The sequence below is a fragment of the Heloderma suspectum genome, chromosome 2 (assembly GCF_057233095.1).
Source record: "Heloderma suspectum isolate Gila_16-S chromosome 2, 16-S_ref, whole genome shotgun sequence".
Classification (NCBI taxonomy): domain Eukaryota; kingdom Metazoa; phylum Chordata; class Lepidosauria; order Squamata; family Helodermatidae; genus Heloderma; species Heloderma suspectum.
Genome location: NC_139459.1, coordinates 162,399,005 through 162,412,042, shown reverse-complemented (window position 1 = coordinate 162,412,042; position 13,038 = coordinate 162,399,005). Strand labels below are relative to the sequence as shown.

At 46.4% G+C, this 13,038-nt stretch overlaps 1 protein-coding gene across 1 annotated transcript; it reads right to left on the bottom strand.

Annotated features, from left to right (window-relative positions):
- Window positions 1–5,753: 5,753 nt before the first annotated feature.
- On the bottom strand, window positions 5,754–10,409 carry LOC146353040 (homeobox protein NANOG-like). Its single transcript, XM_084835510.1, has 4 exons — window positions 10,204–10,409; window positions 8,086–8,357; window positions 6,833–6,922; window positions 5,754–6,197 (listed from the first exon to the last, which is right to left on the bottom strand). Exons 1-4 carry the CDS (start codon window positions 10,394–10,396, stop codon window positions 5,754–5,756), a joined length of 999 nt encoding a protein of 332 aa, XP_084691636.1. The 5' UTR covers window positions 10,397–10,409.
- Window positions 10,410–13,038: the final 2,629 nt, after the last annotated feature.

Below are 13,038 nucleotides of genomic sequence, written 5' to 3'. Positions count from 1 at the left end.
CCTCTCGTGACAAATATGGAGCCAGGAATACCCCCTAAGCTGCAAACCTCTTCCTTCAGGGGAGCCCAAACCAGTTTGGCACAGGATGACCACCGCTCCCTTGGGCAGACTAACTCCCCACAGTTCCTCTGTCATATGTGGGTTCAGCTTCAGTGTATTGGGCCTCATACAGTCTGTTATGACAGCCAGGCACTGATTTAGCACTTCCTGTTTCACCTGAATTCATTGCAAAGGAGAAAGAGTTGGGTGTCATCCACAACCATAGCAACCTGAGAGCAAGTCCCACTGAATTCCATAGAGTTTACTTCTGGTTGTAGAGGATCGCACTGGAGAAGTGCGTCTGTAGCGGCATATGAATGTCATGTCCTGGAATGAAAAAGCCTTTCTATGTTGGCCAATGCACTGTGCATCTGCTAAATCTGTAAGCATCATTCATGTTGTCTTGGGGAGTGACACCCCCTCAATCTTGCCAATAAGGCTGTTTTTGTGACTCAGTTAAGTTTTGAAGCTGCCTTTCTCAACCTGGCCCTCTAGACATTTTGGACAACAACTCCCAGCACTCCTGACCACTGGCCAAGTGGGCTGGGGCTGATGGGTATTGAAGTCCAAAACACCTTGAGGATGTCAGGCTGGGGAAGGCTGCGAGGATGACAGCATTAAGAAAGGTAGAAGAATAGAAAGGAAAGGAGCTCTGAACTGGGGGTGCCAGAATAACAAACTGAAAATCAAGGATAGTTCCACTGCAGAAGGTTCTACTGTATGCGCTGTATTTTTGTTTTTATTTTCTTGACAGGCCTTTAACAGCAGTCTGACAGGCAGAAACTGAGGTGGATGATTTCCCTTTATTTTATCTCAATACTAGGAAAAACATCACCTGCTGGATTTCTACATGTTGGTCAGCCTTAAAATACATAGGAGGAAGAGCCAGTCAAGAAACATTAGCAAGCACAGAGATTTCAGTAAGTTGAATAGCTAAAATTTTGATTCACATATTCCAACAAACTTTGTTCCGTAAGGCAAGCTTGATTGTGAAGGAAAGCTAGTGGGCGATTTCAGTGGAAAACTGGATCAAAATAATCTTTCACCTTATGCCACACGAAAGTGACTGAAGTAGTATGGTCTCTAGGCTAGGCTAAATAAAAAATGCTGGAACACTTAGCTGGCTTCAGGACTTGACAACATTCATTCAGTCCTATGTGTCTGTGTATTTGGATGGCACACAATTGACATCCCACAAATTAGAAAACCCAGCAATCTCCTTAACTCATTCTTACAGTTCTTTAAAGCATATTGATAAGAAATGTGACAGCATCCAAGCAGAAACCAATGGAAAGTTTGGAAATGGTTTTGTGCAGGATGACTTGTCAACCATGGAAAACATTAGAATGGTCCTATGATACCCCCCCAACCCAAACGTATAAGATTACAAAGTATCCATCATAACTTGCTTAAACATATTGGCATTTACGAGTACTTTTAGCAGTCTTGGATGGATGTTTCAGGAAAATGCCCTATTGAATCAAGCCACTACATTTGTGCAATTAATGTGGGGCACTTGATGGATTACTAATATATTAGAATCAGCTTTTAAGAATGCAGCAATTTTGGCCAGTTCAGCTAACAATTGTGAACCTGCTGGGAGTTAGAATTAATTTGATTGCAGTAATTGCAAAAGCAGCTATTATATAAAGAGGTTATTTGACCCATTAGGGAAAGTGGTGGTGACACGGAGGGATTTACAGTGAGAAAATAATGCAGAGTAAAGCTTACCTGACAAATAACCCCCTCCCCTGGCAGTGCAGTTCCAGTCCAAATAGAAACCCTGCACAACTGGGTGTTTTTTTAAGAAACAGGAGATCCCAATCATGAATCTGTCTAGATTGGACCTAAGGCAACCTTTTGCCCTTGAACTGAAACAAACCTTCACTTTGCTTTTATACCTGAAAACACTTCTGGTGTGTTGCAAGAGCAAGAAATGCCCAGCTCCTGTATTTCTACATGCAAAAGGTCATCCCTGCTGCAGAAACAAGAATTACCCATTGTGGAGGCCAGTCAGAAGAGCCATGGATGGAGCAATAAAATCAGAGGCACAGCAAGTAGCCTCCTGTGTAGATGGGCATTTTGGGGCAAATGGGAACTTTTGCTTGGAAGTAAGTTCAATTGAAATCAATGGCAATGGTCTCCAGGGTTTGGGGGACCCACTTGTAAGGTGGCACATGGGGAGAAGCTTAACCCAGAAGCAGCAGCATGTGTGATCTTGGGAGTACTGGCAGCAGAAATAGAAAAATCTATTGGCAATAAAGGGGCGCATGCAACTTTTGGCATACCTTGGTCTTGAGTTTACATCCAAGCTTCTACTGTAATAAGGCGAGTTGAATTGTTTTCTGCCATAAGAGGCTTTAGGGCAGAGATAGCTATATACTCTGTAGTGGGTACTCCAGATAGCAAACTGGGGTAGACTGGAAGTATATTTTGCACACAGCACTCCAAGGTTCTGGGATAGGGAACCCCGAGAAGTTATCAGCCAAGGCATTGACAGGGGCTAGAGACTTCAGGCTTCCAGGATCTTTTTTTCTTCTTTTTTTTACCCCAAGGTGCCCCAGTCAAAGCCAGGTATGAAAATGTGGCATATGCCAAGAATTAAGGAACCGGGTGCCTGTGAGCACATGCTCAGCTCAGGAATTTGATTTGTACTCAAACCAAGTTCACAAGTCCTTTCATACAAGATCACTTCCGCTTTTCTCTCCCTCTGCTTCCCTGCATAATTTTTCAGCATCCTAATTTAGGGGGAGAAGGCTTTAAGTGTTGCTATAGTTCAACTATTAAGAAATTCTTGTTGATCTACTGCAAATCATCCAAAGACCTACCAGCAAATCCCAATCTACTTTCTGCCCACCCCAACATACAATGCCTAAACAAAGCCATAATGTAATTTTAAATTGCAGAGCACAACTCATCTTTCAGACAGGTGTTAAAATGTAGCATTGATATCTTGTCCATTATGTAGCATCAACGCCTTTGGAGAATATAACAGAATTTGTGTGTGTGTGTGTGTGTGTGTGTGCGCGCGCGCACACACGTGCACTCATTTAGTGCAAAGGTTACCCACTACATCTGCCTTTCTTGGGCCCCAGGTGCCTTTCCTCCCAGTTGCTCTGGACAAACTAGATGGCATTATCCCAGGTTATCCTCAAAGCAATTCTGGGAGATAACTTAGGCTGAGAGCAAGAGACTGGCTCAGAACTAATCACCAGGCTTCATGGCTGAGCCGGGATTTGAAACTGGACTACAACTCCTTATGGCATCTGAAGCTAAGGGGTAGGTAAAGTGGTGCCCTCCAGATGTTTTGGACTACAGTCCCCGTAATTCCTTTCCAAACTGACTGGGCTTATGTGAGTTATAGTCCCAAGATGTCTGGAGGGCACCACACTGTCTAGCCCTGCTTGGTCTACTGTGCCATTCTGGTTCGGAAAACAGGAACAACAGTTGCTTTCCCCAGCCCATACTCCTCAGTCGTTATCCTGGAGGAAGGATGTCATATTCTTGCACAACTGAATACATTTCCATATAGTTATCATACTCAAAAGTATTCCTGCAACTATTAAACAAGCAGGTTGGAATGTAGGCTTCTCCATAGCTCTTGCCCGTGGAGAGCCGACTTGCTTCTGCAACCAGTTGGGAGTTTTATCAAACTTTTTTTCTTTTTCATTTCAGCCCACTAACTAATACTAGGATGCATGGTGCATGGGTAGGCTAGCAACATTTTGCCACAGGCTTAGATCTTATGTACTTATTGCAGGGTAATTATTGTAGGGAGAAAATGAAAGTATGCTCAACAACAGAATCCATTAAGACACAGGTAACTATTTTTTGCTTTTTACTAATGGAATAATTGTAGCATAAATTCCATGTGCAATTAAAAAACCAGTAACAGCAAAATAGTAAAACATTGTACATTAACAAAAAGGGTTTGTGTGCTCCGTATATGTATACACACACCTCCTATGACAACATGTACTACTAAAAAACAAAAACATTTAAACAAGTCAATAACTCTAGGCTCTACTCGCTGTTTGCTTCATTCTCTTACCTCCTTTGGAAAGCTAGTCTGGCCAGTTTTCACTTTGTAACAGGCCACTAATGAGTGGGGGTAGTTTTACAGCACTAGGTAAGAGGGGGACATTCCCTCCCCTCTTCCAGTTATTGCTATGTTATTTAGTGCAGGACTTACTGAGTGAGGGTAGTAAGAAAAATGAGTGTCCCACCTTTTCATAGAAAAGAGCACATAAGAAATAACATTCTCTGACTGTTACAGTAAAGCCAATCTGTCACACTGGAGACTGAAATATTCCTGCACAATAAATTGCAAGGATGGATACAGTAACTTTTTCTTCATATCCAGTTTCTACAGGAAATGATCCACATACCCTGTTGGCCATAGCTTTCAAGCTCACCAGTCATGCTCCAGCTAAGAGAGCCACCAGCTAGAGAGTCTTGTCTCCAACGGTTTTTATGTCAGTGGTTTATGAAGTGCTTCCAAGATCATCCATAGACAAATATGTGAACAGTTGCCATTGACTATAAAGGGAGCCAAAGAAAAATGCACAGAGGCTGCCCCTTGCACTTGCTGCGAGGACTTGCCATGCAGTGGGAAATATGCCGTCCAACTGCAGGGCTGGGTCGCTTGCTGCTAAAAGAAAGGCGCCTTGCTCATGGTCTTCAGGCAACTCAGTGAATGTCGAAGAGGGCGAAGAATGCTGCAGGGCACGGATGGAGGGGGGCACTCTTTAGAGAAGCAGCTGTAGTTGCCTTTTGAATTTTTCCTTCTTCCCTTTCCTTCGGACTTCTCATTCTGCTTTCTAATAAACAGAAATCAAAACCCAAATCTCCATGCACTCTTGTGTTTGATATGTTAAAACTAATGAAGAAATCTAGAACAGTGTCACTTCCTGGATTATACCTGGCTCTGTTTATAATGCTTTTGGAGGCCTTGGAACCGACTAGATGCAAAAGGATGAGTTTTAATAGCTGCAACTTGCACCACAGAGGTAAGAAAGTTAAGCTTGCTGGAAATCCGTTACAAACCATTAAGCATACCCAACCAGAATCCTCTCCTCCTTTGCCCCAGTCACTCTACTCTTGACATGCAGTTCAAAAAGAAACAAACCAGAAGTAATCTGGAAGCACCAAAGTTGGCAGGTCTGGATTCCAAAATCAATTTCTTAGGACAGGAGCAAGATCTTTAATGAAATATCAAATAGGTGCAGAACCAAAATAAGGGGACTGGCAGGTAGAAAAAAACCCAAAGAGGGATAGTGTTAAGAGTGAGCAGAAACTTCTTTCCAATTGTGTTGAGTGGAGAATCCTCAGGTTTCGGAGTTTGAGGAATGATTTGTACAACAGGCAATCAAAGGGTGGGAGAGGCAACCAATCCCAGTGTTCGCACATCCCCCTTCATGAAAATGGCCTTCCATACACACAGTGCCTTTTCCTGGAGCCAGCCAGGGTTGATCTGATGAAAGCCAAGTTCAGAACCACACACACACACACACACACACACACACACACACCTGGGGCAGAAGAGGGGGCAGGGAAGAGCCCAGCCTTTGTGAAGTGCCAAGATCTCTTGCTTATGCCAATGGGAGCTGAAGGAGGTGGGAAGATGGAGGGAGATACTGCATCTTTCAAGTTGTATATATGAGAGAGAGAGAGAGAGAAGATTGAGAGCATGGGATGGGGGGGGAGGTAGAAGCCTAGGAGTTAGAGTTGGTCAGAGCTCCTTGAATTTGCAAAGGTGTTTGATAGTGCTGGAGGACAGAGGTGCCTGGTAATGCTGCCGCAGTGGGAGACACATTTGGGAAGGGATAACCATCCTCCATCTTCACAGTGGCATACTCCACACTGGCAGAGAAGCCATGATAAAAGTTCATCTTTTGCTGGCTGATGTAGCTGATGGCCTGTTGGCTGTAACAAGCCCCAGCAGTTTTCCCAAAGAAGCTCCCATCCTCACCACTCACAATTGGATAGAAAGTCTGAGGGCTACCATAGATCTGGTGGTCGCTGCTGTAGTTCTGGTTGTTGCTGTGGTTTTGGTTGCCGGCATAATTCTCGTGCACACTGGCCAATGAATGGATGTTCCTAGTATCACCAATGCTGTAACCTTGGTGATAACTGGGATTTATATCCAGGTAACCATTCTGTCAGAAAAAGGTAGCGAAGTTTCAACACACAGATAATGATAGTAATTCGAAGGACATCTTGTGTCCTTTGTGTTCTAAGTCACATTTGTTACCTCAGTAATTCTTACAACAACTTGTAAATTAGGCTAGTACTATTGCCCCCATATTGCAGCCAGAGGCTGAGAGAATAGTGTGGCTTAAGGACACCTGGTGTGTTTTATGGCAGGAGAGACTTCCTTTATGATGTACAAGAAAGTAACTTTGCTATAAATATTGCCCCTTTTTCTAAAATCTCTCCCCCCACCCCAAATATAAATGGCATACCTGTTTCAATAGTGTTTAATGAGGATGCACAACAGAAATAAACTGTTATTTGTCAGTCCCTGGGGCTTTGGGACAAAGGTTAGAAAACACTGGAGGCTGCCATACAAAGTTAGGCAATTGGTTCATCTACCTCAGTACTGTCTTCTCTGACTCTCCAGCATTTCAAGCAGGGGCCTTCGCATCCCTACCTGGAGACACAGGGGACTGAACCGTGTCCTCACACACTTTGGCCTAGGCCCCCACTACAATGACCTCACCCTCAAGTATCTTCTTAATGGCTCAGAAGACAAGAGAACTTTCACTCCATCGCACACAGGCTGCCTTATTACCTGAGGTGGGCACATTCCTTTTCTCATCCACAGAGTTTCCTTCTGAGTTCGCTTGAACTTCATCCGTTGATTCTGAAACCATGTTTTTATCTGGAACATAGCATGGAATAAGACACTTCTTAATTAGTCTCTAGTCAATCCATGCAAAGGTATGTTTGTATCCTTCACAAAAATGCACTTTTGTTAGTTCTTAGAAGTACCAGCTAAGCAGGCAAAAAGTGCATAAATTTATACAATATACTTAAAATAAGTTTGCCATTCTTTTTTTCCCAGGGATCTCTGGCAGTTGTAGTTCTGTGTGGTGGATAGGGCCTCTCATTCTCTTTTCCTAATGTTTGGGTGTGGGTATCATTGCTTTACATAGCCAAAACAGCACCATCCATGCACAAGAGGAAGGCGTCAGCAGGACTGAGGGAACCCAAGGGTTTGCAGAGGGACAAAAAAGGTTAGATCCAGAATTTAGTCATATTTAGAATAGATCCATTGAAATGAATGGGACATTCAGACTTTGAAAAGTCCCATTCAGACTTTGACTAAGTCTGGATTCAACCAAAAATCGTTAGGAAAAACCCTAAATGGAGGGGGAACCAAAAAACAGCTCAATGAGGACAGAGAGCGTTCAATGGCCATGGAAGGTTGACTAGCTATTGAGGGTAACAGAATGGAGTGTCCTGGAGGAAGGGCATGGCAGAGTGGAACACTGAACTGGAGCACACCTGCAACATTTTGTAAGTCCCACTTGTAGATCTCTAATGGAAGTCTCAGTGCCATCTCCAAACTACAAGTCCCAGGGTACTTTGGGGGAAGACATGACAGCTGAAGTAGCATAAGAGAGACAAGTTTGCAGTCTAAATATGCCCACAGAGAAAGGATAAAGGGAAGGGAAGGCCAGGAAAAGGCTGGGCAGGAAGACACAAACAATACAGACGCATTAAAAAGTATGCTTCCCATGTGGCAGGCTGGGATTAAAGGTGGGTCCCAAGGCTGACTACACACACAAAAGGGCTGTGCAAGAGCAACCAGTCAGAGTAACTAGCATTCCGACTCTGGACAGTTAATGCTGCAGTTCAGCCTTCCCCAACCTGGGGCCCTTCAGACATGCCAGGAGTTGCAGTCCAACACATCTGCAGGGCACCAGGCTGGGGAAAGCTGCTACAGCTATAACAAGGGCAAAAATTTAGAAAGCCTCTGGTCAAAGGTGTGCAGACTCTATTCCGACTCTGCCAGCTGCAGCCACCCAGCCAAGGGCTTACTTGTTTGTAGGTGAGCTCCAGGGCAGATGCCAGTTCCCGGATCTGTTGCGGACTGAGGTACTTCTGGCTCTGGAATCTGTGGTGCAGGATCTGGAGCTGCTCTTGAGAGAAAGCCGTGCGGGTTTTGATCTTTCTGCCTCCTGTGCTTTCTTCCTTGCCTCGCTGGGGAGTAGAAGATGACTGTGGGGAAGGCAGCTGCCTGTTCGGGCTGGTGGCAGAATCTGGTGTGCAGAGGGTGAATGCGCCAGAGCTGGAGGACCTCGGAGAGAGATCTATGGAGTAAGCAGAGAATGTAATTAAGGACGTGAAGAGCATGAAAGACAGCACAGGGCCTTACTAAGTAAACAATGCATAGGAGGAAGATGGCAGGTACAACACAGATACAGCGATCTCTTGCAAGGTACACCTACATAGGTGAAACAGTTTCCACACCACTTCTTAAGTACATAAAACTTTATATCAGGCAGGAGAGAAAGGTAGCTAATTAGACCTCTTATGAAATTTGAAAGCTTGTGCATTCATGACAAGAAATTCACCCAATAAGGTATCTCCTTTAATAGCCTCACCAGCCTGCCCCAAGCTGGCCCCCTCTAGATGTGTTGGACTACAGTTTCCAGCATCCCTGACATTTGGCCATGCTGGCTGGGGCTGATGGGAGTTGTAGCCTAAAAATTCTTAAGGGGTGATGGTCTTACTTCCTTAAGATTAATCCCCACCACTGCTTTAGGACCAATGGGCTACTCCTATCTTATGATTATAAGCAGTAGAGTAACTAGCATTACCACAATTACTTGTATCTCATACTGTTAAAACTTTAGCTCCTTATGCAGCCACTAATCCAAATTAGGCTACCAACATCGATGGACTAGATGCAGCCCAAATGAAGCACTTTTAAGTTCCACTGATTACACTAGAGGTGTAAGTATGCATTTAACTCTCGTTGAATCACACCCAAGAACACTTAACTTTAGCTGCCCTGTGCCCAATTTCACTTAGGTGTGCTCTATAAAATACTTGGTAAGCCACAATCTAGTCAGAATTAAATATGTCTTAAAAGTTCCATTAGTTTCAATGGAAGAAAGCTAAAGCAATGCTTCATTTTCCCATAAAGTCAATAACCCAGCTATCTAGGAATAAGCTTCACTGAAGTGATAGTGTCTTACTGCCAGTAGACATGCCTAAGATTGCGTTAAGGGTGCTTAGCTTTCACCAGTATCTTTGATTTATATGAAAATAAACCAAGAGCAAATTCCTACATTCAAGAATTACAGCAGGGATCTGCCTCAGTATTCACCTATATTAAGAACTCGAGCAGAAGGGATGACTTCGAGCGTCAACATGCTTGCCTGGGAAAAGGTTAACTGGCAAAACGCGCCTTTACGCATTCGCAAGAAGAGATCAGGGCTGGGCGCGCCAGCTGGCAGCCGCGTCTCCAGCTCGGACGTTCAGCCGGCAAAGCTCTCGGGGTGGAGCAATTTGTGGCTAGAGACCACAAGGAACACGGCTGCCAGCCAGCCCTCCCCCTCTCCCCGCACCCTATTCCGGCCCGAAACCCCGTCGGCGACGGCAGAGCCAGCCTCGCTTCCTTTTGAGTGACCGCCTCTGCCTCATCCCCGAGTTGCGGGGCAGCGTCAAAGGCCGGCCGGCCGCTTCCGTGGAAGGGCGCGTTCTCGTTTCTCCCCGTGCCTTCCACGCGAACGCCACAAGACTTACTTCCGAGCACGCAGGCGCCGGCTCGGGCTGCAAGCCGATCACGGGAGGGAGAGAACGGGGCCACAGGCCATTCCAGCGTTCGCTAAAGAGCCCCCGCTGAAATTGCTGCGCAACTGAACTGTGCAGATCCTGCGCGCGTTGACTCCGAAGCCAAGCCCTGGAACGGGAGACGCTTCCCGAGGAAGCGAGCTTAGGAGCCCAGGCCAGGGCTGCAGTGCTAAACCCGCGTCCCCGGGTGTGCCGACCTCCCTGGGTTTTACTCGGGGCTAGCATGGGCCCGGGCTCCAGGGCCTGGCGCGCGGCTGGCGTGGAAACCCGCCGCCCGCTCGACGGGACTGCACGGCCGGCTGCAGCCAAGAGACCCAGCAAGGCGCGCTCCCGGGAGCCCTTGCGTGTCTGGCCTACCTGAGCTACTGTGGGGGGCCTTTTCCTCCGGGCCGCTTAAAGTCTCCTGGGCAAGGAGCCCCTCCGAGCAGTGCACGGGCTCCATCGCCTCCAGAGAGTGCCAGTAGTATTCGTCGTAAGCCATGCCGGCCCCTGCCGCCGCCCCGGCGGGGTAGACCCGGTAAGAGGCATTGATCGCCAGCGGGGCGGTCATGGGGGGTAGTGGAGCTGCCGCCGCCGCCGCCGGGGGCCTTGGGAAAGAGCCACGGAAGGACCGAAGGCCCCCGCGCCCCTTGGGGGATCTTTTATGGGCAGCCTTGCACCAAGCAGTCCCTCCCCAGCCATTGTCATGTTAAAAGTAGCCTAATTGGCTGGGCGTGGCCTGGGCAGGGCAGGGCGCGGAATTTAGGAGATGCTTAACTTAGTTTAATTTATATATGCCTACTCAGAGTTAAGCCCCATTGCATGGTGCTTGGTCCCAGGTGAGTGTGTACAGGATTGTGGTCTAAACCCCGCTGCACTCAGTGGAGCTTTTTTCTGAGTATGGGGTCACACAGGCAAAGCCAAGTAAAAACATGGTGTTCTACCAAAGCCTTTGAGGGCTAAATGCATTCCCTAAAGTAGCACACTGTTTTGACTGTTTTATTGTTTTAGATTTTGATTGGTATTAGCTTGTACATGGTTTAATATGTTTTTAGCTGTTTAAATCATTTATTGTTTTATACTGTTTAAATTGATTGTATCTGTAGGCTGCCCTGAGATCTTAATGATACAGGGCAGGATACAAATGTTTTAAATAAGTAAATGCACCCTCAATGGGCTTCTTCCCTCAGGGAGTCTCATGTCTCACCACCACCACGGTTGCCTGCTTCTCCTCTTCCTCATCATGGCTGCTGCCTGCTGGCTTGCGAGGCAGTGAGCCTGGGGCGTGCCGGCAGCAGGTGCTTCTCCTTCATGTTGCCTGGGCTAGAGTGAGAAGTGGGTGAATGAGCAGGGTGCAGTGGCGAAGAGGAGGAGCAGGTTTGAGGGCTCTTGTTAGTGGGCCCCTGCTGGTGTGTAGGCCCTCATGTGATGCCCAACCACAGCAACTGGGTATGCTGGCCCTGCTTTATCATGCTTGCGGCTGTTATTGTTAGTATTAGGAGTGCCATTTACCAGTTTCAGCTGGTTCACCATCTACGGCCGTTCCTGGACTGTGAGAGCTTAGCCACAGTGGTTTAGGCATTGGTAACCAGAAGCCTGGATGACTGTGATGCACTCTTTGTGGTGTTTCCTGTAGGCCTGGTCCAGAAGCTGCAGTGGGTGCAGGATGCAGTTGCGAGGTTACTAGCAGGGCCCTCTTTTGGGTAGGTTGTTATACCTCTGCTAAAAGAACTGCACTGGCTGCCAATAATCTACCTGGCCAAGTCTAAGATTCTGTAACAACTTGGGACCAGGTTCCCTTTGGCATCGCCTCACCCCTTCCATCCCTGCCAGGTCTTTGCAGCCCTCAGGAGGAGCACTCCTCACAGTGGGATCCTGTGACAGAGCATCAGCACCTGCCCTCTGGAACGCACTCCCCTACCGACATTGGGCAGTTCTGATCTTCAGACATTTGCTCAAGGCCCACCGTTTTGTGCAGGCTTTTTCCTGAGGGGTAACCCAGCCAGGATAGTTAGCCAACCAGCAATTGTTTTATTGTACTTTAACAGTTAAATCTAATGGTTTTAACATTTTTGGTAAACACTTGGGTAGTTCACTGGAAAGCAGTATATAAAGCTGTGTAATAAAATTATTTATTTTATGTGGCACCATCAAAAGCACTTTCAAAATGATTAGACAAATCCAAGGAGGATTAATCTGTCAATGGCTGCCAGCTATGATGAGAGCAGAATGGAGCCTTCTTGTTAGAGGGGCAGTATGGCTAGATGCTGGGGGCAAATAGGGAAAGGCCATTAGTTTTATGGCTGGCTTGGGGGTCCCTAGAGGCCACATCTGGCTGCCAAGGCAATCCTTATGATAGTAACATAAGCCAAAAAATAAGAGACATGCTGTCTCCCCCTAAGGAGCTTACAGGCTATATTTCAACAGGGTTAAGAACAGCTTCAGGGGCCTTGCTCAGGGACTTGCCAGAGAGATCGCACAAGTTGGTGGGTACAAGAGACTGGGCCTTTTCAGCGGTGGGCCCATGCTTGTGGAACTGCCACCTGCTGCACAGATGCGTGTTTGGCCCCATCAGTTCAGGCTTTTAAACAGCCATTTATTTCAAAGGGTCTTCTATGGCTAATGGTGCTGCTGCTTTGATGCTGTTCTACAGTGTTCTTGCTGATTTTTAATGGAATGATGTTGGCCTGGTTTTGGATTATACTTCACTTTGAATTGATTGCTTTAAGAAACTTGTGATCCTGTATATTTATAATTATGCATATTATATTTTATGCTTTTTATATATGCTGCCTTGAGAGGGTTTTTACCCTAAAAGACAGCCTAAAAACATCTGGGATGGGGAACCTCTGGCCCATGGCCAGATCCATGAAGGATCCACAGCCACCCCTTTGGGAATCTAAGACAGTAATTCCTCTTGAAGGGGTAAAGAGTGTGCCTGGCCTTTGTTCTGGGAGTTCATTAAGGATATATATAATGTATCCTTTTTAGGAGAAGGGAAAGGGCATGGGAGAGAAACAGACAGGCCAGATCAGTAACCATTCCTACTGAGAAAGGATCTTGAGGCAGATGGATCTTTCCCTCCCTTTCCAGCCGAGTTTTGGCATTGCAGCCATCCCAGTTAAATCAATACATGGGGGGGGGGGAGCAGAGTTTCAGGGAGATATAAGAATCTCCCTTCCATCTCTGGTAGCTGAACCTTGATGTTGCAGA

Excerpts from the sequence above, each read along its gene's own strand:
- LOC146353040 (XM_084835510.1), bottom strand. The coding sequence starts at position 10,396 with ATGACCGCCCCGCTGGCGATCAATGCCTCTTACCGGGTCTACCCCGCC. Across the intron at positions 8,358-10,203 it reads GGCCCCCCACAGTAGCTCAG|ATCTCTCTCCGAGGTCCTCC; the intron begins GTAGGCCAGACA and ends CTTACTCCATAG. Across the intron at positions 6,923-8,085 it reads TGGAGCTCACCTACAAACAA|ATAAAAACATGGTTTCAGAA; the intron begins GTAAGCCCTTGG and ends GCTATGTTCCAG.